At 46.4% G+C, this 25,899-nt stretch overlaps 1 protein-coding gene across 1 annotated transcript in view; it reads right to left on the bottom strand.

Moving 5' to 3' along the window:
- The window catches only part of TDRD12 (tudor domain containing 12), a 309,334-nt gene that overhangs the window by 125,245 nt on the left and 158,190 nt on the right, over positions 1-25,899 (bottom strand). The window contains exons 11-13 of the mRNA XM_030204408.1: positions 25,224-25,284; positions 18,475-18,582; positions 15,481-15,669 (exon numbers count right to left, since the gene is read on the bottom strand). Coding sequence (XP_030060268.1) covers positions 15,481-15,669; positions 18,475-18,582; positions 25,224-25,284 — 358 coding nt within the window. The remainder of the gene's footprint in view (positions 1-15,480; positions 15,670-18,474; positions 18,583-25,223; positions 25,285-25,899) is intronic.

Raw genomic sequence — 25,899 nt, 5'->3', positions numbered from 1 at the left:
GAATGTTGGGCTTTCCCTGACAGGTATGTGCTTTGAGTACCATGCCATGACTGGAAGCCTAGTGCCACATTCTAACCATTTTCTGATACAAGAGGTATGATTCCTTGCCTCCTTGCTTTTGACATAGTACATTGCAACCTGACTGTCTGTTTGAATGAACAATTTGGTTCATCGGCTGATCTCTGAAAGCCATTAGAGTGTTCCAAATAGCCTGCAGCTTTAGGAGACTGAAGTTGAGTCTTTTGAGATGACCAATATCCCCGAGTGTGGAGCTCATAGTAACATAGTAGGTGATGGTAGAAAAAGATCTGTACAGTTCATCCAGTCTGCCCAAGATAAACTCATATGCACTACTTTATATGTATACCTGACCTTGATTTGTATCTACCATTTTCAGGGCACAGACCGGTGCTACCACCCTATCTCCGCTAAGCTTCTGATGATCCATTCCTTCTGAAAAGGATGCCTTTATGATTATCCCACGCATTTTTGAATTCCGTTACCGTTTTCCTCTCCACCACCTCCCGCGGGAGGGCATTCCAAGAATCCACCACTCTCTCCATGAAAAAATACTTACTGACATTTTTCTTGAGTTTGTCCCCCTTCAACCTCATTTCATGTCCTCTAGTTCTACCGCCTTTCCGTCTCCGGAACAGGTTTGTTTGCGGATTAATACCTTTCAAATATTTGAACATTTGTATCATATCACCCCTGTTTCTCCTTTCCTCCAGGGTATACATGTTCAGGTCAGCAAGTCTCTCCTCACACATTTTGTAACGCAAATCTCATACCATTTTTGTAGCTTTTCTTTGCACCGTTTCAATTTTTTTACATCCTTAGCAAGATACGGCCTCCAAAACTGAACACAATACTCCAGGTGGGGCCTCACCACCGACTTGTACAGGGGCATCAACACCTCCTTTCTTCTGCTGGTCACACCTCTGTCTATATAGCCTAGCAACCTTCCGGCTATAGCCACCGCCTTGTCACACTGTTTCGTCGCCTTCAGATCCTATCACCCCCAAGATCCCTCTCCCCATCTGTACATATCAGACGGGGAGAGGGATCTTGTAAATGAAGTCCCCTCATCTACATGAGCTTTCCAGTCCAGGTTGGATACATGCGTTGTCAGCATCCTCTGACAAGGAGAGATTTGGATTGGAAGTCCCAGGACTAAATCTGGCCAATTGCACACCACATGAGCAACTCTGCAAGCTGCAGAGTGACAGAAATGGCATCTGCACCCAAGACCACTGGGAAGCTACAGTCCACTGGACCTGCCTCAAATGGAGATGTGCCACAGGTGTGACATGCATGGTTGAGGCCTCATGGCATAGCAACCTCAACATCTGCTGAGCTAAGACCTGCTAGCTCTGCTGAATCTGGTGAGTGATTGCTATCAGGGCTGCAATGAACTCCAACTGCTGAGCAAGAAGCAGATGGGACTTTGGGTAGCTGACAACTAACCCTAGCAGCTCCAACACACGAATGGTTCACCACATTGATTCTTGACCACCCTCCACAGATGTGCTCTTGACCAACCACTCATCTAGGTAGGAAAACACATGCACTTTCCGCCTGCATAGTGATGCTGCAACTACTGCAAGGCACTTTGTGAAAACTATGGGAGTGCATGTGAGGCCAAAGAGCAGAACAAGGTACTAATAGTGGTGATTCCTTACTCAAAATCTGATATACCGCCTGTGATATCTGCATTTGGGTATAAATATCCTTTAAGTCCAGAGGGCATAGCCAATAGTTTGCCTGAATTGTGGGAGTTGGATGCCCAGGGAAACTATTGGCCTTTACGTCTAGAATGGGAAAAAATCCCCCCTCCCCCACCAATTTCTTGGGCATGAGGAAGTACTTGGAATAAAATTCCCTCTCTTCTTCCACTGGCGGTACAGGTTCAACCGCATGAGCCTATGGAAGGGAGGAGAGTTCCTCTGCGAGCACATCCCAGTGCTGAGAGCTGTAAAAACCGGATGATCCCTGTTTTCAAAATTACATCATTCAGGAAGTAACCATTAAGATCCATTTTAGCAAAACTGGCATTTAGTGAAGACAAAGCTGCAATTTCTGCAACAAAACATGGCACACGGTGCACAGCGTTTGCTAATTGAGTTCCCTAATACTTTGAAACTATGTAAGAGGTACTGTTTTTTCCAGACACCATGTACTTTTGATGCTCCTTTTGCTTGGCTACCAGCTGGCAGAGTTCTGTGGCCTGCTCTGCAGGGAGAGTGTCTGCAAATTCTGCAATGCTGCGTTCCAAGTTCTTCAAATAGGCTCATGCAGAGCACCTGGTAGGACTGTATGTGGGATATAAGCACAGAGCCCTGAAAAACCTTCTTCCCAAAAGACTTGAACATCCTTCTTTGAGGGGTTCCAAGATGTGGGTCCTGAAACCTCTGAGCCTTTTGAGGGAGAATTCAACAACCACAAAATGGTGAGGAAGCTGCTGCTTCTCAAATCTAGGATCCTTCTGGACTCTGTACATAGGGTCTGCCTTCTTAGGAATAGACTGCACAGAGTGAGGGGGTCTCCCAATTCTTCATCTGTGCAGCTCTATGGATGAGAGAGAAATCAGTTGAGAACGTCCAACATACGAGCCCTGGGTTTGTCCTCAACTCTAACTTAAATCCTTTGGAAGAGACACTCCTTTCCAGAAGCAAGGAGAAGTTTAAGGGCAAACAAAGGAAACCCTCCTCTGAGAGGTCCTCTGGGTCTACTTCAGATGCCCAAGAGCAGTGCATATCAAACATTCAGCAAAATACTATTCATGAGAAGACAGAGTCTACCAGCTTCAGACCACTGGACTCATAGCCAGACTCTGGGCAAGAGTAATACAGGACAGGCTCCTCCCGCCACCCCCCCCCCCCCCCCCCGATGGGCTGGACAGGAGCACCAGCTCAGCCTGTACCAGCATTAACACATGACCAATGGGCAGGGTGTGGGCCTCCAGGATTGGCTGGAGTGGAACCACAGTCGATACCAATGTCCTTGTGTCAAGCCAAGATACACTCCAGCTCCTCTTGTAGTATGCTAGGAGTTACTATTCAGAGGAATGCATTGGTAAAGGTCGGGCCAGTGCCAGTGTGGCAACAGCCTGAGAAAATGGAGCCAATTTAGCAGTCTGGTCCACTGTTGCAGTGATACCAACTTCACTGATTGTTGACACTTCTTGAGTACCAGAGATGCCAGTGTCCCAGACCTCCTGGCACCATGTTTCAAAAAGGTCCAGCATCAGTGCTTCTTTGCCTCTGCTTCATGTCCAACAATAGATGAGCTAAAAAGTCAGCATTTGTCACACAGGGTCTCACGATTATTATGTTTTTTTTCTGCGAGGCCTTATGGTCAGGTTCAAGGCACAGCAAGCACCAATGGTGACAATCAGAGATGAATTTGATGCACCAAGAATACTTCATAAACTCACTGGGAGTTTTAAGAGACATTGAGGAAAAAACAACCAAAGAGAAATCAAACAGCTCAAATTTGTTTTGATGTTTTTTGGTGGATTTTTTTTAAGGAGGTCCTGGCTGCGACGCTCAGGGCTAAGTAAGCCATAGAGCTGCAGAAAAAAAACACACTTAAAAAGGGCCAAAAAACATTAAACAAAGGGGAAATTTTGTCTCATGTTACCTTACAAGGAAAACAGCTGAAGGTAGGGAAGACCCCAAGAGAAAACAAATCTGCACCAAAGAGAGTACTAACAAAATGTCCTCTCAGCTCCTGCTGGATCTGCATGACTGAGGCAGGCAGGAAGGCACATGAACATGCATGGTTGGGACTGCCAAAGCTTCTGAAAAATCTAGAATGTTAGGCAACATCCCACCTGGGCTCCAACGGTAACATCACCCATACTGATGTCCTGCTTGTCCTTGGCGAACAGGTGTTTTCCCATAGATAGCAGGATTGACAAGGCACACAAGTGGATGATATCACCCAGTGGTGCTAAGAAAGAAATGCTCTCCTAGCACTCAGAGCTTAGATGTAAAGTTCTGAGCCTGGACAGCCCTTCTCATATGCAGTGGTCTCTTCACTTAGTTCCAAAGTTCAAAACTGTGAGAAAAATCTCAGGGATGTCAGAGGAATGGTAAAATTATGTATCATACCTGATAATTTTCTTTCCATTAATCATAGCTGATCAATCCATAGACTGGTGGGTTGTGTCCATCTACCAGCAGGTGGAGATAGAGAGCAAACTTTTGCCTCCCTATATGTGGTCATGTGCTGCCGGAAACTCCTCAGAATGTCGATATCAAAGCTCCATCCGCAGGACTCAGCACTTAGAGAATTACACCCACAAAGGGACACTCTGCCCAGCTCACCACCGCCGAAACGGGGGAGGGGAATTAACCCAGCTCATCCCCACACAAGTGGGGGAGGGGAATCCGTCCAGCTCATCCCCGCGGAGCGGGGGAGGGACACCACACCCGCCGATGCGGGGGGATCTGGCTTATCCTGCAACCGCAACCGCGGGAGGAGCTGACTGACCCTAACACCGCCGAAGCGGGAGGGGTACAAAGCTGCCCTACAGCCGCACGAAGCGGGAGGGAGTGCCGGCAGATTTTAAATCTCAATCCAGCCCCGTAAAACGGAGGGGAGAGGAATGCAGCAGCTCACTGTAACACAAACTCGTCTCAACTCTTGAAGAATCCAAGTGAAAAAACTTGAACACGAAGTCTTTCTGAAGTAACTGAAGACTAAACTTGAACCTGAAATGCAACCAGAATAAAAACAGTACAGATATCTGGGAGGGGCTATGGATTGATCAGCTATGATACATAATTTTACCTTCCATATCATCAAGCTGATCAATCCATAGACTGGTGGGATGTACCGAAGCAGTACTCACCCAGGGCGGGACATTGAAATCCCTGACCTCAACACTGAAGCTCCAAACCGGGCCTCCGCCCGTGCAGCCACAGTCAAGCGGTAATGCTTGGAGAATGTATGAGCCGAAGCCCAAGTTGCCGCCTTGCATATCTCTTCCAAGGAGACGGACCCGGCCTCTGCCATCGAGGCCACCTGAGCTCTAGTGGAGTGAGCCTTCAGCTGGATAGGCGGCACCTTCCCCGCGGCCACATAAGCCGCTGCAATGGCTTCCTTGACCCATCTTGCCACTGTAGGCTTAGCAGCCTGCAGACCCTTACGAGGACCTGCAAACAGGACAAACAGATGATCCGATTTCCGGAACTCATTGGTCACTTCCAAGTATCTGATGATGACTCGTCTCACATCCAGATATTTAAGAGCAGAGTACTCCTCTGGGTAGTCCTCCCTACGAAAGGAAGGGAGACAGAGCTGCTGATTCACATGGAAGCGAGAAACAATCTTGGGCAGGAAGGAAGGCACTGTGCGAATAGTCACTCCTGCCTCAGTGAACTGCAGAAAGGGCTCTCGACATGAGAGCGCCTGGAGCTCGGAAACTCTTCTGGCTGAAGTGATAGCCACCAAAAAGACTGCTTTCAACGTCAGGTCTTTCAGAGATGCCCTCGACAAGGGTTCAAAAGGCGGCTTCTGCAATGCTCTTAGCACCAGGTTGAGATTCCACGCAGGCACCACTGAGTGCAGAGGAGGGCGCAGGTGATTAACTCCCTTGAGAAAGTGCACCACATCTGGCTGCGAAGCCAGGGAAGCACCCTTCAGGCGGCCCCTGAAGCAAGCCAGAGCCGCTACCTGGACTTTAAGGGAACTGAGCGACAGGCCTTTCTCCAGACCTTCTTGCAGGAACGCCAACACTGAAGAAATTGGAGCAGTGAAGGGAGAAAGTGAGCCTGCTTCACACCACGCTGCAAATATACGCCAAACCCTGGCGTAAGCAGTAGAAGTAGAGCGCTTCCTCGCTCTCAGCATAGTGGCGATGACCTTGTCTGAGAAGCCCTTCTTTCTCAGACGCTGCCGCTCAATAGCCAGGCCGTAAGACCAAAGGGGGAGGGATCCTCCATCACCACGGGACCCTGATGTAACAGGCCCTGCTCCACTGGCAGCCGCAGAGGATCGTCGACTGAGAGCCTGATCAAGTCCGCATACCAGGGACGTCTGGGCCAATCCGGACCCACCAGGATTACCCTGCCGGGATGCTTTGCCACCCGGTCTAGCACCCTGCCCAACATGGGCCAGGGCGGGAACACATAGAGAAGCTCTTGAGTCGGCCACTGTTGGAGAAGAGCATCTACTCCCAGGGATCGAGGGTCCCGTCCTCTGCTGAAAAAGCGCGGCACTTGGCAATTGGCCGATGACGCCATCAGATCTAGGCTCGGCTGGCCCCAGCGCTTCGTGATGTCCAAGAACGCCTGAGCAGATAGCTGCCACTCTCCGGGCTCCAAGGTATGGCGACTGAGAAAGTCCGCCTTGACATTCATGACTCCGGCAATGTGGGCCGCTGACAGCTGCTCCAGGTTCGCTTCTGCCCACCGGCATAGATTCATAGCCTCCTTGGCTAGAGGGGCGCTCTTGGTACCTCCCTGGCGGTTGACATAGGCCACAGCCGTGGCATTGTCCGACAGGACCCGTACCGGCTTCAACACCAGTACCGGGATGAACTCCAAAAGCGCCAACCGAATGGCTCTGAGTTCCAGGAGGTTGATAGACCACTTTGCCTCTGCAGGAGACCAGAGCCCCTGCGCTGTCCTTCCCAAGCAGTGGGCTCCCCAGCCCGACAAAGAGGCGTCCGTCGTGACGACAATCCACTCCGGGGTCACCAGAGGCATTCCCGCAGACAACTTGTCTGTCTGCATCCACCAGCTCAGCGCCTTGCGCACTGCTGGGTCCAAGGGAAGGCGCACAGCATAATCCTCCGACATCGGAGTCCAGCGCTGCAGCAGAGATTGTTGTAGTGGTCTCATATGAGCCCTGGCCCAGGGCACTACTTCCATCGTGGCCGTCATAGAGCCCAACAGCTGCACATAGTCCCAAGCCCGAAGAGGAGAGGCTACTAGGAACTGGTCCACCTGAGCCTGAAGCTTGACAATCCGATTGTCTGGCAGGAACACTCTGCCCACTTGGGTGTCGAATCGAACTCCCAGATACTCCAGGGACTGAGTCGGGCGCAGGTGGCTTTTCTCCCAGTTGATGATCCATCCCAGGGAGCTCAAAAGAGCAACTACCCGGTCCACAGCTTTGCCGCACTCTGCATAAGAGGGGGCTCGGATCAACCAGTCGTCCAGATAAGGATGGACTTGTACTCCTTCCTTTCGCAGGAAGGCCGCGATGACCACCATTACTTTGGAAAAGGTCCGCGGAGCAGTAGCCAACCCGAACGGGAGGGCTCTGAACTGGAAGTGTCGGCCCAGGACTGCAAAACGCAGAAAGCGTTGATGAGGAGGCCAGATGGGAATATGCAAGTACGCTTCCTTGATGTCCAAGAATGCCAGGTACTCCCCTGCCTTCACTGCCGCTATAACAGAGCGGAGAGTCTCCATGCGAAAGTGCCGCACTTTCAAGGCCCAATTGACCCCTTTGAGGTCGAGGATAGGCCGGACAGAACCTCCTTTCTTTGGTACCACAAAGTAAATGGAGTAACGTCCCTTGCCAAGCTGACTTTCTGGCACCGGACCGACCGCACCCAGGCGGATCAGATTGTCCAAAGTCTGCTGCACTGCCACAGCTTTGACCGGAGACTTGCAGGGAGAGAGTACAAACCCGTCTCTTAAGGGTCGGCAGAACTCTAGCTTGTAGCCGTCTCTGATGACTTCCAGCACCCAAGCGTCTGAAGTTATTGTGGTCCACTCGCCCAGAAACGAGGACAGCCGTCCTCCAATCTGCACTGGGGCGTGGACCAAGGCCCCGTCATTGGGCACGAGACCCTGGGGGAGGACCGGAGGGAGCACCTCCGGGACGGCGGTCTCTGCGAAAGGAATGCTGCTTGGGGGAGAAATTCCTCTTAAAGGAAGAGGGGGCAGAGGAACCCGACCTGCCCGGGCGGGTACCGATGGGCTTCCTGAAACCGTCCTCTGGAGGTACCGGGACGAGTACTAGCCCGAGCCCTGACCTCTGGTAACTTCTTGCCCTTAGACGTGCCGAGATCGGTCACGATTTTGTCCAGCTCGACCCCAAAGAGCAGCTTGCCTTTAAAAGGCAATATAGCCAGGCGGGATTTAGAGGCGTGGTCAGCAGACCAATGTTTCAGCCAAAGCCACCGCTGCGCAGAGATTGTCTGAGCCATGCCTTTAGCTGAGGCCCTCAGACATCATACAGCAAGTCTGCCAAATAGGCTAAGCCCGATTCCAGGGCCGGCCAATCAGCCCTCAAGGAATGATCCGAGGGGGAAGCCCGCTGCACCATAGTCAGGCACGCCCTGGCCACATAGGAGCCGCAAACTGAGGCCTGCAAACTTAAAGCAGCCGCCTCAAAGGACGACCTTAAGGCCGCCTCCAATCTTCTGTCTTGGGCGTCCTTTAGGGCCGTGCCACCTTCCACCGGCAACGCCGTTTTCTTAGTCACCGTAGTGATTAAAGAATCCACGGTAGGCCACAGATAGGCCTCACGTTCACTTTCAGTCAAAGGATAGAGGCGGGACATAGCCCTAGCCACTTTAAGGCTCGCTTCTGGGACATCCCATTGAGCCGAAATTAAGGTGTGCATGGCATCATGCACGTGGAAGGTTCTAGGCGGGCGCTTCGTCCCCAGCATAATGGCAGAGCCAACAGGGGCTGAGGGAGAGACGTCCTCCGGAGAGGAAATCTTCAAAGTGTCCATGGCCTGTAACAACAGGTTGGGCAAATCCTCTGAGCTAAAAAGCCGCGCTGCAGAGGGGTCATCCGCTCCATCCGAGCGGGGATCCGTCTCCTCCAAGGAATCCGCAAAGGACCGTTGGGAGAACTCAGATACGCTGCCCTCATCTACATCGGAGGAGACAAAGTCCTCCAAGGCCTGGGAATCAACCCGAGGGCGTTTACCTCTGGGAACCTCAACCTCTTTACCAGACGAGGGAGCAGGGGCAGCGTTTTGCATAAGGAAGGCCTGATGCAGCAGCAAAACAAACTCGGGGGAGAAACCCCCCAGACTGTGCACTTCCGCAGCCTGGGCTACAGCCCTAGACGCACCCTCAACCGGCGCTCGCAATAGCGGGGGAGAGACATGCTGCGCATCCAAAATGGCGTCCGGCGCGACACTCCGCGAAGGAGCCGCGCGGGAAGAACGGCGCTTAACTTTAGCCGCTTTTGTGCCGTCGCCCAAATTAAGGGCGTTCATGACATTAATGTCTCCAACCTCAAGGGCGGCCCAAGAAGAAGCCGTCCGAGCCGCGTGGCCGGCCAAGATGGCGGAGGCGAGGAGCGGGGGATGGACGTTTATGGCGGGAAAAACCGCCACGCCGGAGGAAGGACCGGGACCATTCATCGGTCACGAAACTGTCACCCAACAAGGGCGAATCAGGCTTTAAGACCCCCGCATCCCCTCTAGAAGCGCTCAAGCGATCCGGGGAGCGACTCTTTGCGCCCTCGCCCTCCGACGCCATATGCCACGAGGAGAAGAATCGGGGAACCCCCTGCCCGCTACAAAAAGGTAAAAATTACCTGCTTGCCGCTCCGAGCTGTAACGACCTGGTGTCCCAGTGAGTAGCTGCAATAAACGTTTAAATAAACGTCGAAATAAACGCCTTTAAGGACGTTCAAAATTTTTTTTTTTTTTTTAAACGGAGCCAGCGGGAGGGGGGAGAAAAGGAGGGACCTGGCACCACCAGGTTTGCACTTGCTCAAAAGAGCCCTCAACCCCAGGCACTCAACAAAACCTAAGAATTAGGCTTGGAGGCCTAGCCAGAGCTGCTGCTGTGTGTGACCACCACCTGCTGAGATAGAGAACATACTGGGGAGTTTCCGGCAGCACATGACCACATATAGGGAGGCAAAAGTTTGCTCTCTATCTCCACCTGCTGGTAGATGGACACAACCCACCAGTCTATGGATTGATCAGCTTGATGATATGGAATATGTATTTTATCAATCCTGCTGTCAATGAACACACCTGCTACAGGTAAACACTACTTGCTCCATCAACCAGCAGGAATGAGTGAGGTGGATGAATACACAGCTTAGGTTGTCTCAGAAGCAGCCCACAGTCAAGTGCAAAAGAGTTGTTTAGTTGAGAAGAACTGGTTGTCAGCACAACTGAAGTAAAGGCATTATCCTGGGTTGAGATTCATTCAAACAATAATATGCAGTGAAAAATGTAGATAGAATCAAGCAGCCACTTTGCATACTGTATTAAGGAAAACTTTAGTACGGCTATTCTAGCTGCAGGTGATCTGAGATAATGAAGCGGGACTGACGAACTGAAGACAAATTAGTTGGCTTAAACAGTATTGAAGAGGTCAGCCACTTACACTTGTTATTCTACATTCCACTTGTTAAATGGTCAAGGATTTATTTTGTGATTTTGTGTCTTGAAATTCTTTTTTTATTCATTATACAATTTCAGGGTGGGAAGTACTAACTGCATTTCAAAAAGGATGAAAAAGACCCTAGGGTAAAGATCTTCTTTCTCTTTTGAAGACTTTAATCACCAGATTCCTAAATATTCTGCTACACATGATAAAGGACATAAATTCAATTTAGTTACCTACACAAAACATTTTGCATATCTTGATATTGCTCTTTTAAATGGTTCTTGGACCAATATTCCATGGTCAGATCATTATTATATAAACTTAACATCAGTTAGAGACAATCATAGTAACATAGTAGATGACGGCAGAAAAAGACCTGCATGGTCCATCTAGTCTGCCCAACAATTTAAACTCATATGTGCTACTTTACGTGTACACCTGACATTGAATTGTTTCTGCCATTTTCAGGGCACAGACTGTAGAAGTCTGCCCAGAACAAGGCCCACCTCCCAACCACCAACCCTGCCTCCCCCCACCGGCTCTGCCACCCAATCTCGGATGCAGTCAGGATTTTGAGGTGCCTATCTCTGTCCCCTGGGTAAGAGCAGATACGGTGGTATCTTGTGGCTTGGCTGTGAATAATGGATTTTTTTGTATGTGAAGGGTGGAAGCTGGAGTTGTGGAGGTAGCTGCATTTGTCTGTGGGTTTCCTATATATTTTGATAAGTAAGAGGGTGTCCTATTTGGGGTAGGCCACTAGAGGGCGCTAGGAGAATATGTGGAGGTCGCTAGGACCGGGGAGAGCCCTGGGAGGTCCACAGGTGTAGGAGGTTATGGGCTGGGTCCTGTGTAGCTAATTAACCACTTTATACCCCACCTGAGTTGTGAAAGAAAAGGAAGTGAGCTAGCAGCAGAAGAAGAGAGGGCCCCTGGAAGATACTGGCTAACCCTATGGACTTGTGGAGGACTGTGTGTCCAAAGGAGATCAGCAGGCTGAAAATCCTGGGGTAAGAAGTCCCTAAAGCATTAGTGTTTGACTGTGTGTCCTCAGTACTTATAGGAACTGTGTGTTCAGTGGAAGGACTGTGTGTCCAAAGAAGAAAGGACTGTGTGTCCAGAACTGTGTGTTCAAAGAGGGGGGACTGTGTGTCCAGAACTGTGTGTTCAAAGAGAGGGGACTGTGTGTCCAAAGAAGAAAGGACTGTGTGTCCAGAACTGTGTGTTCAAAGAGAGGGGACTGTGTGTCCAAAGAAGAAAGGACTGCATGTCCAAAGTACTGAGAGAAGCAGGCTGCAAAGCCTGGGGTTAGAAGTCCCCAAAGTATTGGAGGTAGTACTGAGACCATGTATCTGTGTGGGGAGGCTCAGTGGGAAGACCTATGAAAGTATAAAGTATTAAGCTAGAAGAAGTGTGCCCAGGGGCTGGAATAAAGAGTTGCCTGAGAAATATGCAGTTGGTGAGACCTGTTTAATTTGCTGAGTGGGCACCAGGTCACCCTGAGCTAGAAGGGGTAGCACACTAATTTGCATCTTATCTGCATATTGAGAACCAGGTCACCCTGAGTGAGAAGGGGGATATCACAATATGGATGTTTGTAAGTAGCCATTGCTGATTGAAACTGTGGAGTCCAAAAAATTGACTTTTTCTGGGGAGTAGTCAATTTTGAATCTGATTGTAGGATGGTATGTGAAGAAGTGGGAAACTACAGACTGGTAGTTTCATGTCTGTGGTAGAAAAAGTAATGAAGTAATTGCTGAAAGAAAAAACAGTTAACTTTCTAGAAGCTAATGAGTTACAGGATCCAAGGCAACATGGCTTTACCAAAGGAAAATCCTGCCAAACGAATCTTATTGACTTCTTTGACTGGGTGACCAAAGAACTGGATGAAAGACATGCGCTAGATGTAACCTATTTGGATTTCAGCTAAGCCTTTGCTACGGCACCCCACAGAAGACTCATGAATAAGCTGAGAAGGCTGAACTTAGGACCAAAAGTAGTGAACTGGATAGAAAACTGGTTGACCGACAGGTGGCAGAGGACGGTGGTAAACGGAATCTGCTCAGAGAAAAGGAAGGTGAGCAGTGGAGTTCCTCAGGGGTTGGTGCTGGGGCCAATTCTGTTTAATATATTTGTGAGAGACATTGCTGAAGGGTTGAAAGGAAAGGTTTGCCTTTTTGCAGATGACATGAAGATAGCCAACAGAGTGGATATCCTGGAGGGAGTAGAAACAATGAGAAGGGATCTCCAAAAGTTAGAAGAATGGTCGAGGGTCTGGCAGTTAAAACCAAATGGTGTGCGTTCTACCTTTCTCAGCACAGGCTAAACACATTAAGAATATCATCAGGAAGCACTGGCCGCAATTGCGACTACACGATATTCCATAAGACGTATGTTTTGCTTACACAAGGGCCCGCAATTTGGGAGAACTATTTAATAGGAGAGGTGGACAGGTCCCCCCAGATAGTAGGGGTGACATGATAGATGTCACCGGTGTGTGTACTGCCAACACGCGTGGAGCAACCCTGTGATCAAACACCCGGTTACAGGTAAGGATTATATATTGAGAAACAAAACCAACTGTGAATCCGCCCGAGTAGTGTACGGGATTAGGTGCCCCTGTGCCAAATGGTATATCGGCCAAACTAAGCGAAGGATTAAGGATCGCATAGCGGAACGTTTGAGCAACCTGTGGAACCAGAAGAGAGAGGCACCCCTAGTAAACACGAGGAAAAAGATCTTTTATTTGTGGTACATCAAATATCAGCAAACACCACAGGGGATGTGGTGTCAGCATTAATCCATAAAGAACAGCGGTTAATCTATCATTGGTGGACGGTGAGTCTGCAAAGTCTGAATAAAGAAGTTGACTGGTGAGCGATGACACACCTCCCTAACGTTTAAAAGCAAGGGGAGAGGACAGGAGTACAATCACTGCGCATGCACCGGCGTCTCGGCCGGTTGAAGGTAGAAGCTGAACTGTTCCCACTACAGGTTAGCCTAAGAGGATTTATGTTATGATCCAATTTTGAGAGTGTTTATATTATATTCAATACATGCACTTAGTTTCGATGGACAGATGCCAGTTTAATCTGTTAATTTCTTAATTTTTATGCAATTGTACCTGTTTCAGTATTTCGTTCCCCTGAAGATGCTACCTTGCGAAACATGCCCGCATGTAGGGAACTGAAAATGCACTGAAAATCTGGAAAATTTTGAGCCACGGCTATTTTACTGCACATCACCAAAGAGATTGGGGCTCCAGCTGGACTAACCTTTAACAATCCATTGCTACCTGACAACATCAAGATAAGTAGCGTGCCCAATATTTGTTCGGAATTTGATTGTAGATAATGTATGAGAACACAGTTGAAATGTCGTCATAACATTATAGGAAGGAAGAAGGTATTGGTGCTATGATGTTAAACCGGGTATGAAACAGTCTGGTACTGCTAGTTAGCCCAGCGGGATACACCCAATCACTGAGCACCATCAGCATATTTTAAAAAATTAACAAAAAAATAATATTGTAATTTTTCCTAATTTATCTGTAAGCCACATTATGCCTGCATGTGTGGGAAAATGTGGGATACAAACGAACCATAAATAAATAAATATTGCACAGCATTGTAGACACATTTGGGGGGGGGGGGGGGGTTGGTAAGATTTAGTCAATATGAGTAAAACCGAATGCCAATATGTACCCCAGAGGACTTTAGCTGTTAGCAGTTAAAATTTAATGCCAATAAGTGCAGAGTGATGCACTTCGAATGCAGAAACCCATAAGAGATACTGGATAGGAGGGGAGAGATAGTAAGCTCAACTCAGGAGAGAGACCTTAGGGTGATGGTGTCCGAGGTTCTGAAGGTGAAGAAAATGCGGCAAGGCAACGGTCGTGACCAGAAGGATGCTAGGCTGCATAGAGAGGGGTATAACCAGCAGAGGAAAGGAGGTGCTGATGCCCCTCTACAAGTTGTTGGTGAGGCCACACTTGGAGTATTATTTTCAGTTTGGGAGGCCGTATCTTGCTAAAGATGTAAAAAGACGGGAAGTGGCGCAAAGAAAAGTTACAAAAATGGAGGAGTGGCCTTAGTGGTTAAAGTGGTGGACATTGGTTCCAGGGAACTGGGTTCGATTCCCACTGCAGGGACAGGCAGCTCCTTGTGACTCTGGGCAAGTCACTTAACCCTCCATTGCCCCGGGTACAAATAAGTACCTGTATATAATATGTAAGCCGCATTCAGCCTGCTATGAGTGGGAAAGCGCGGGGTACAAATGTAATAAAAAAGAAAAACTGTACAAGGAGAAACAGGGGTGACACTATACAGACATTCAAATATCTGAAAGGTATTAATCAGCAAACAAACCTTTTCCAGAGAAGGGAAGGCGGCAGAACTAAAGGACATGAATTGAGGTTGAAGGGGGGGGGGGGGGGGGCAGACTCAGGAGTAATGTCAGAAAGTATTTTTTCCACAGAGAGGGTGGTGGATACATGGAATGCCCTCTCATGGGAGGTGGTGAAAATGAAAACAGTAATGGAATTCAAATATGCGTGGGATAAACACAAAGGAATCCTATTTAGGAGGACTGGATCCACTGAATCTTAGCGGAGATCAACACCAATAATAGGGAAGCAAAACCAGTACTGGGCAGAATTCTAAGGTCTATACCCTGATCGTGACTGAATAGACATGGATGGACTGAAGTGTAAATTTTAAGGGGCTTCAACGTTAACTTCAGATATTTTAGTACAAAAACAGTGCTGGGCAGACTTCTACGGTCTGTGCCCTGAAAATGGCAAGGACAATCAAACTCGGGTATACATATAAAGTATCACATACCATGTATAAAACATTTACCTTGTTGGGCAGACTGGATGGACCGTGCATGTCTATCTGCATGTTCCTAATAAATCTCCTTAGCTGAAGGACTAGAGGATATCTATAAGAAGCACTGATTATAGAAAAAATTATTGATTTAATGTCTCAATTTGCACTGCATATGTGGGGAAAAAACATTAGTCTGGTTGAGTCCACCCAACCAAGTTAAAATGCCTTCTGCAATGAAAGCATAGTATTTAGTGTCTTTGTCTTTTGGAAAGTTAACAGGTAAAAATAATTAAAATACTGTGCAATAAAAACACTATGACTCACCCCATTTCTATTGGGCACTTTTGTGTGTGCTGCTGATGCCAGTTGCAAATAAGTAAGAATAGGGGGAATATATATTGTTGGATCCTTCCCTTGTGGTGAGATTACAACAGAATCATAGCCTTGAGCCACTGAAGGCCAGCAGTATGCTTCTGTAAGGTTGGGACCCAAAATCTCATTCTGGATAAGCTCCTGCAAAAACATGAGACAATAAGGTATACACAGTGTTTCAAATTAATAAAATCCCTTTTATTTTTCTCTTTAACAAATAAATGTCAGAGTAAATAATAAAAACTTAGCTAACAAATAGATCTATGATACAGCTATAAAATGATCATCAAATAAATGTTTATTTTATTTTAAAAAATTATAACCCACACCATCTAAAAATTCTAGGCAGGGTACAAATATAACATATACAATAGTAATACATAAAACAATACAAAAACAACCTACATGATAAATATTCTTGGCAAATCACGATAAATACAGTAGGGGAAATAAGTATTTGATCCCTTGCTGATTTTGTAAGTTTGCCCACTGACAAAGACATGAGCAGCCCATAATTGAAGGGTAGGTTATTGGTAACAGTGAGAGATAGCACATCACAAATTAAATCCGGAAAATCACATTGTGGAAAGTATATGAATTTATTTGCATTCTGCAGAGGGAAATAAGTATTTGATCCCCCACCAACCAGTAAGAGATCTGGCCCCTACAGACCAGGTAGATGCTCCAAATCAACTCGTTACCTGCATGACAGACAGCTGTCGGCAATGGTCACCTGTATGAAAGACACCTGTCCACAGACTCAGTGAATCAGTCAGACTCTAACCTCTACAAAATGGCCAAGAGCAAGGAGCTGTCTAAGGATGTCAGGGACAAGATCATACACCTGCACAAGGCTGGAATGGGCTACAAAACCATCAGTAAGACGCTGGGCGAGAAGGAGACAACTGTTGGTGCCATAGTAAGAAAATGGAAGAAGTACAAAATGACTGTCAATCGACAAAGATCTGGGGCTCCACGCAAAATCTCACCTCGTGGGGTATCCTTGATCATGAGGAAGGTTAGAAATCAGCCTACAACTACAAGGGGGGAACTTGTCAATGATCTCAAGGCAGCTGGGACCACTGTCACCACGAAAACCATTGGTAACACATTACGACATAACGGATTGCAATCCTGCAGTGCCCGCAAGGTCCCCCTGCTCCGGAAGGCACATGTGACGGCCCGTCTGAAGTTTGCCAGTGAACACCTGGATGATGCCGAGAGTGATTGGGAGAAGGTGCTGTGGTCAGATGAGACAAAAATTGAGCTCTTTGGCATGAACTCAACTCGCCGTGTTTGGAGGAAGAGAAATGCTGCCTATGACCCAAAGAACACCGTCCCCACTGTCAAGCATGAAGGTGGAAATGTTATGTTTTGGGGGTGTTTCTCTGCTAAGGGCACAGGACTACTTCACCGCATCAATGGGAGAATGGATGGGGCCATGTACCGTACAATTCTGAGTGACAACCTCCTTCCCTCCGCCAGGGCCTTAAAAATGGGTCGTGGCTGGGTCTTCCAGCACGACAATGACCCAAAACATACAGCCAAGGCAACAAAGGAGTGGCTCAGGAAGAAGCACATTAGGGTCATGGAGTGGCCTAGCCAGTCACCAGACCTTAATCCCATTGAAAACTTATGGAGGGAGCTGAAGCTGCGAGTTGCCAAGCGACAGCCCAGAACTCTTAATGATTTAGAGATGATCTGCAAAGAGGAGTGGACCAAAATTCCTCCTGACATGTGTGCAAACCTCATCATCAACTACAGAAGACGTCTGACCGCTGTGCTTGCCAACAAGGGTTTTGCCACCAAGTATTAGGTCTTGTTTGCCAGAGGGATTAAATACTTATTTCCCTCTGCAGAATGCAAATAAATTCATATACTTTCCAAAATGTGATTTTCCGGATTTAATTTGTGATGTGCTATCTCTCACTGTTACCAATAACCTACCCTTCAATTATGGGCTGCTCATGTCTTTGTCAGTGGGCAAACTTACAAAATCAGCAAGGGATCAAATACTTATTTCCCCCACTGTATATGACATTAATTTACAGCTGGTCAAAATGGGCTTTTTGCTACAAGATAAGTGCAAAGACATTTCAAACATGTACTTTAAACTGTCAGAGCAAATAAATTTGGCAAATATTTATATGCAAACTGATTTTTAGCATAATGTTCTTTGCATTCACAGTAATCATTTTCATTTGTTCACATGACATTTTGAAGTACCTTTATTATGTGAAGTTTACAAAAAATATTTATCATACTACATAATTACTATATGATAACTTTAAAGTTATCAGCTCACCCCAACCTCATATTAGAACTAACAGGAATGCCTTCTACTGCTTTTAGAAGTGAAAAATTTGATCTCTGAGGTAAGGAGAGTTTATACCATAAAAGTAGGCCCACATGACAAAACACTTGCTGTCTAGTAGAAGTAAATTTTTACAATAGATAATGGAGAAAAAGACACAAGACGCCCATCTGAGAAGACCTCCAAGATCAATAAGGTTCATAAGAAATGACAGCCATGGCCACATATTAAAGAAGGTTCTTATAAGACCATCCGAGTAATAAACAAAGAATCTTAGATTTTACTAGTGCCTCAGCTTCTTGATCAGTAGTGGGATTAATAGTGCACTGTGCATTAAACATTTAAGAAAAGTGTAAATAGGCCCCTATGCAAATGCTACTTTAGAGAACTGATCAACAAAGGACTTGATCCATCAATATTTTTTTTCCTGTCTCAACAGATAAAGAATGGGGGGGGGGAGGACCTACTGCATCAGCCCCTAAATACAATGGTATGCAATAAAACTAGACACTGGTATTACTTACGTTGCAAAAAAAAAAAAAATCCACCGTTTGCATTCTCAAATACCTCACCATTATATTGGTTTTACAACTAGTTTTCTTAAAGTAAGTATCTGCCAATACTTGCCACACCTTTTTCAAATTGGCAGAAAGTGGTGCTTGTTCAAGTGTTGAGCATGGTTCCATTTTTTTGCTTAAAATTATAGGACGTTTCTGGGCATTAAAATTTATTTTCTGCAACTGTGGAAAGAGATATTTTTGTCATGTTCATTTAGAAATACACAAATAAAAATCCTTCCTACCCAAATACAAAAGGCTTTAGACATCCTTGATTAGACAAGCCACAACTAGCTGTACAGTAATACTGTTATTACAGTTCACTCTGAACGCTTTTATACCAGACAGTGAATACACTTACCTGTAGCAGGTATTCTCAGAGGGCAGCAGGCCATTCATTCTTACATGTGGGTGACATCATCCACACTGCCTGGTGAGGAGCTTAAACAAATTGACAGAGCTTTAAGAGAACGCGCAGCATCCTCACTGCGCATGCGAGTGCCTTCCCACCCACCGCAAGAGTGTGGGGCCATCAGTAGAATACTATAGCACACCACAAAAAGGAGACAACTCCAAGGGGAGATGGAAGGGTATATGTGAGAATGAAATGTCCTGCTGTCCTCGGAGAATACCTGCTATAAGGTAAGAGCCTTCAATTTCTCCAAGGACAAGCAGACCTTATTCTCACATGTGGCTCACTGAAAACCACCACCATAGGTCAACTGGGCCTCATAACGGCGAGAACAAAATAGTAATTAACCTGAAACTATATACAACTGACAGAATGCAGCCTGGAACAGAACAAAATGGGCCTAGGGGGGAGGAGTTGGATTCCAGACCCCAAAAATTCTGCAGAATTGTGTGTCCAAACCGACTATCTTGTCGGGTATCCTGATCAAGGCAATAAAGAGATGTGAATGTATGGACTGAAGACCACATAAAAGACTTGCAAATTTCTCCAATGGAGGCTGACCTCAAGCGGGCTACTGATGCAGCCACAGCTCTGACATTATGAACCTTGACATGACAGTTGAGAGTCAGCCCAGCCTGGGCATAGGTGAAGGAAATGCAATCTGCCAGCCAACTGGAGATTCTGTGTTCCCCAATACCAACCCGCATCCTGCTGGGATCAAAAGAAACAAAAAGCTAGATGTACTGCAGGGCCTAATCTGGTCCAAGTAAAAGGCCAGTGCTCGCTTGTAGTCCAAGGTGTGCAGTGAGCTTTCACCAGGATGGGCATGTGGTTTGGGAAAGAATGTTGGAAGAACAATTGACTGGTTCAGATGGAACTGCGACACAACCTTAGACAGTAACTTAGGGTGTGTACGAAAACTACCCTGTTGTGATGAAACTTAGTATAAGGTGGACCCACCACTAGGGCCTGAACTCACTGACCCTGCAAGCTGAACAGCCACCAAAAATAAGCCATTTCAGGTGAAGTACTTCAGATGACAGGAATCCAGCGGCTCCTTTTAAAATGCCGATGCCAGCAGCCTGGTCCCACCCTGGTTAAGGTGGAGCCCATCCTTTCGGAATAGGCTCCCCCTTGCCCAGAATGTTGCCCAGTTCCCAACAAATCTCAAATCCTCCTTCCTGCACCATCGTCTCATCCACGCATTGAGACTCCGGAGCTCTGCCTGCCTCTTGGGCCCTGTGTGTGGAACAGGTAGCATTTCAGAAAATGCTACCCTAGAGCAGGGGTAGGCAACTCCGGTCCTCGAGAGCCGCAGGCAGGTCAGGTTTTCAGGATATCCACAATGAATATGCAGGAGAGAGATTTGCATACCATGGAGGCAGTGTATGCAAATCAAGTTCATGCATATTCATTGTGCATATCCTGAAAACCTGACCTGTCTGCAGCTCTCGAGGACCGGAGTTGCCTACCCCTGCCCTAGAGGATCTGGATTTGAGCTTTCTACCTAAGAGCCTAAATTTGGCTTCCAGAACCTGTCTCCCACATTTTCCCATGTCTTTGGTACCCACATGTACCAAGACAGCCAGCTCCTCCCCAGCACTATCTAAAATCCTATCTAGGTGACGCGTGAGGTCTGCCACCTTCGCACCAGGCAGGCAAGTCATCAGGCGATCCTCACGTCCACCAACCACCCAGCTATCTATATACCTAATGATCGAATCACCAACTACAACAGCTGTCCTAACCTTTCCCTCCTGGGCAGCACTTGGAGACATATCTCTCCCAAATCTTCCTCGGTAAAGAGCGAAGCAAAGAATTCATTTAATCTCTCCGCTATGGCTTTGTCTTTCCTGATTGCCCCTTTTACCCCTTGATCATCTAGTGATCCAACCGATTCTTTTGCCGGCTTCTTGCTTTTAATATACCTAAAAAAAATTTTACTATGTGTGTTTGCCTCCAGGGCAATCTTTTTTTCAAAGTCCCTCTTTGCCTTCCTTATCAGCGCTTTGCATTTGACTTGACATTCCTTATGCTGTTTCTTATTATTTTCAGTTGGTTCCTTCTTCCATTTTCTGAAGGACTTTCTTTTAGCTCTAATAGCTTCCTTCACCTCCCTTTTTAACCATGCCGGCTGTCGTTTGGTCTTCCATCCTCCTTTTTTAATACACGGAATATATTTGGCTCGGGCTTCCAGGATGGTGTTTCTGAACAGCATCCACGCATGATGTAAATTTTTGACCCTCACAGCCGCTCCTCTAAGTTTTTTTTTTCACCTTTCTTTTCATTTTATCATAGTCTCCTTTTTTTTTAAAAGTTAAACGCTAACATATTGGATTTCCTGCGCATACTTACTCCAAAAATCCTAACGTATTGGATTTCCTGTGCATAATTACTCCAAAGCTAATATTAAATCTGATATTATGATCACTGTTATCAAGCGGCCCCAGCACCATTACCAAAGATCATGTGCTTCACTAAGGACCTTGCGCTTTTGAGCAACTGTCGGCCTTCCCCCAGTTTCTAGTTTAAAAGCTGCTGTATCTCCTTTTTAAATGCTGATGCCAGCAGTCTGGTCCCTCCCTGGTTAAGGTGGCGCCCATCCTTTCGGAATAGGCTCCCCCTTCCCCAGAATGTTGCCCAGTTCCTAACAAATCTAAAACCCTCCTCACTGCACCACTGTCTCATCCACACATTGAGACTCCGGAGCTCTGCCTGTCTCTTGGGCCCTGCGTGTGGAATGGGTAGCACTGCAGAAAATGCTACCCTAGAAGTTCTGGATTTGAACTTTCTACCTAAGAACCTAAATTAGGCTTCCAGAACCTCTCTCCCACATTTTCGTATGTCATTGGCACCCACATGTACCAAGACAGCCGGCTCCTCCCCAGCACCATCTAAAATCCTATCTAGGTGACGCGTGAGGTCCGCCACCTTCACACCAGGCAGGCAAGTCACCAGGCAATCCTCACATCCACCAGCCACCCAGCTATCTATATGCCCAATGATCAAATCACCAACTACAACAGCTGTCCTAACCCTTTCCTCCCGGGCAGAACTTGGAGACATATCCTCAGTGCGAGAAGATAGTACATCCCCTGGTGGGCAGGTCCTGGCTACAGGAGTACTCTCCTTCTAGGAGTCCTCCCTCCACTAAGGTAGCACAGGGGCTACCAGACTGGAGGTGGCATCCCAGATACTGATGTACACCTGTAAAAACCCCACCAAAAGCTCAGGGAGCATGGCCCGGATGCGCGCATCAAAAGAGGCCATTAGGAAAGGTTATGGTACTGGTTCAGAGACAGACTGTTGAACTGCCGGGGTCGAGACAGGTGCTTGGTCCTGGCTGCATGGAAACCCGTGCATATGGAGAGGGAGTAGTCCTCCCAGCATCGATGTTTCTCGGGGACTGAATCCCTTGGTTCCCTGGAGCTCCCAGCACTGTGTGTCGAGGGGGATCAATGCAGATACTTCTTGGCCTTCGCCCGATGCCGTCATCGATGCTACTCAGTGCCGACAAGGATGTTGTCAAATCCCCACGTCAACTCAGGGTCAGGTCCAATGCTTACACTCCCAGGGGCCTTGCATAGCAGCTGGCTTAAAGACAGCCTCTCAGCCATATGGACTGATGCATCCAATGCAACTCCTGACATCAATACCGACGGTTAGGACTGGGCTCTAAAAATCTTACCTTTGAGCCTCACTGGTCAGCTGGGTTCTTTTCTTCATAGAAAGGCAAAAAAAACACAGCTGGAAGGGTATGTTCAAGCCCAAACACTGAAGACACCAAGAATGAGCATCTTTGCCAAAGATGGTCCTACTGCACTGGTTAAGCGCTTAAAGCCACTGGGATCCTTTGATGACATGGAAGGGAAATGAGTCATGGCCAAATCAAACAGCTCAATGGTGACTAACAAAAGGGCACTTACCAGAAAAATCGAGGGAGAAATACCGGAACAGAGCTCAGGCCTAAGAGGGCCTACTGAGCACACCAAAAATAAAGGAAACCTAAAACTGGGGGAAAAATAAACTAAAATGATAAGGGAAGGGAGAAGGACCTTTCTGAAGAAAAAAAGAAGAAAGTCAGGGCAACCCCCCCCCCCCCCCCCCCCCCCCGAAAGGGAAGGCACAAATTGAAAAAAAAAGTATGCTCACACACCAGACGCTATGAGGTGCATGGGACAATTGCATTCTCTTCTCACTGTGGATGAGAAGGCACTCTTGGATGCACAGTGAAGACACTACACATGCTCTTAAAGCTCTAGTAGCTTGTTTAAGCTCTGCACTGGGTGACATGGATGGCGTCACTCACATGTGAGAATATGGCCTCCTTGTCCTCCGAGAATTTATTACACACAGTAGCATATTTGCCTACTAAGAATGATTGTGTAGGGTAAAAGGAATAAAAAGAGCAGAAAAAGGAATAAAAAGAGCAAAAAAAGAAAGGTACTAATATTGGCAGGCAGGGTCAGCCCTAACACTAGGCAGACCAGGCAACAGCCTTAAGTGGCAGAATTTGGGGGAGGGGAGGGAGGGCAGTGGCACAAGCATGGCAGGCGAGTAGCACTTCAAAGTTGCTGTGAGCATTCTGCGGGGTCTTTCAGCACAGGCCCACACTTGGGCCTCTGACAGGATATCCATATTGAGAGTAGTGGAGGAGTGGCCTAGTGGTTAGAGTGGTGGACTTTGGTCCTGGGGAACTGGGTTCGATTCCCACTGCAGGCACAGGCAGCTCCTTGTGACTCTGGGCAACTCACTTAACCCTCCATTGCCCCAAGTACAAATAAGTACCTGTATATAATATGTAAGCCGCACTGAGCCTGCTATGAGTGGGAAAGTGCGGTGTACAAATGTAATAAAAAAAAATATATATATATATATCCATATTGAGAGGGGGCAGGATCAACGTAAGCCTGTGCTGAATTTCACTTGATTTTTTTAAATTACTTGTTATACTGCCCTTCAACTTACATCAGCAGAGCAGTTTAAACACTAATCAGTAAGAAGGGAGAGAGAACAGGACAGAGGAAATAGAAAGGAGCAAGGGGGAGGCAAAGAGTGTGTGTGTGTGTGGGAGGGGGGGGTAGAGATCCAGAACAGTTACTCATGCCAACATCACCAATCATGCAGTATTTGCTGTTCCTGGAGGGGGGGGGGGGGGCAAAGAGAACAGGTGGCTTTTCAGTGCTACGTATCAAAAGTGGGAGGGCATTCCATAAGAATACCGATAGAAAAAAAGAGAGAGAGAGTAATAAACCAGAAAATCAAATAAGAACTGCCTCATATCAATCATGTAAAGTTACAGTTTAAAGTGAATTTGTTTTAATTGACATTTGATGGGTCTCTCATTTCTGTTGTGTTGTGGAGCTGAGTGCTAACTCTGAAGTCTTTTGTCTCCACTTTTTTTTTTACTATTGATTATAGTCAGGTCCTTTATACATTTTTTACATGATTAATGTAAGGAACAATAAATATGCCCAATAATAAAAGACATAATACATAGAAATAAAATGACTAACTTTTTATCTGACAAGGACGCGGCAAAGAACACTGAAGTAATTTCTTCATGAATAACTGAAAGGAGAAATTATTAACACAGAAACAGGAGAAGTGCCATAATATTAGGTACTGCAGTGAAAATAGAAGGGAGGAAATTTGCATTTGAAATAAAGCACATCAGAGAACATTAAAACCTCAAGCAAAGACAGAATATACTTGCTGTATGCAGAAAGAAACCTTTATGGTGGCAGTTGGGTGGGGGAAGGGGGGAGAAGGGAAGGGTCTTAGCTCCAGAGTGTTGCCATCTGTTATTAACTATCTCCAGTAAAGCACTAACTATACTCAACTAGCTTTCAGCCAGAAAACTGGACCAGGAGTTAGTCACAGATGAATAGCAAGGAGGCAGCTCAACCCCACATTCCTCTTAGGGTAGGAGGAGAAAAAGGAAAGGAACTTGGAGACCTCCAAGTATTTCCTATGTGCAGACTTCCTGTAAGCTCAGAAAATGTTAAGCTTCTAGTAGCAAGAAATAATGTAGTTCAGAAGCCAAGAGACTGCACAGAAAAGAATTACCATCCATTTAGAGACAGAGTAATACTGAGTATTCTATGGGTGCATGATCCCTTTTAAGGGAAATGTACATGGAACTACTTTCTTGCTGTCTCCATCCACTGGTTGACAGACACAACCCTCACTTGTTCTGGATTGGTCTGGTAGGGACGATAAGGAAACATCTATATGCTACCGATACCGAAGTACTTAAACATAAGAAATAATCAAATTTATACATAAAAATACAAAATTATAATACTAAAATCATTTCTACTGAAACACAATATGAGAAGGTTCAAATCACTTCTACTGAAACATTAACAGTGAAGCATGTAACAAATAAAAGATGAAGATTTTGCAATACCTGTTCCAAATTGAGAGTATCAGCATCTTTCAGAGGGTCAGGACTTAAAATCTGCAACAGTCTGTAAAGTGTATATACATTACATCAAAATGCTGAATCAAAAGTATTACTGTCAGTTTTTCTTTTCCCCCCTAATTTGAGCAGTAAGATGAAGGATATTATACTGTAGATGTAGTGCTATAGAAATAATAACTAGTAGTAGTATAGATGCCCAAATACAGAAAACAAAGCAAAGCAAATTCTCCTCAAAAGGAAACACAACCAAAAGTGACACCTAGAAATCAAGTTCAGGATGCAGATGTGCCAGGCTCCAGGGAGAGACACTTTTTGCGACACAACTGAAAACTGTTGCTTGGATGACTAAGCTATCTCAGAGCAAAAAAGGTTAAAAAATATGTGTGCAAGAAAGAGGAAGGAGAGGTAGAGAAGAACCCTAGCAGATCCAAATGAAGATATATGGTTTTGTAATTCCAATAAAGGTCAGTTCTAATTTAGCTAGAAGCCCAAAGTAAGTGAAAATCGCTGAGACAAAAAGGAAAAAAACCCCAAAAAACTATACCCAACTTTAATCATGGATACAGAATTCTGAAATGCAATCCATTTTAAACAATTTCTGAAACCTCAAAATGAATTCCAAATATTAATGGAAACAAAATATATAGCTTCAAAATAGTAC

This window comes from Microcaecilia unicolor, chromosome 5 (assembly GCF_901765095.1).
Source record: "Microcaecilia unicolor chromosome 5, aMicUni1.1, whole genome shotgun sequence".
Classification (NCBI taxonomy): Eukaryota; Metazoa; Chordata; class Amphibia; order Gymnophiona; family Siphonopidae; genus Microcaecilia; species Microcaecilia unicolor.
This window is presented reverse-complemented; position numbering and strand designations above follow the sequence as displayed.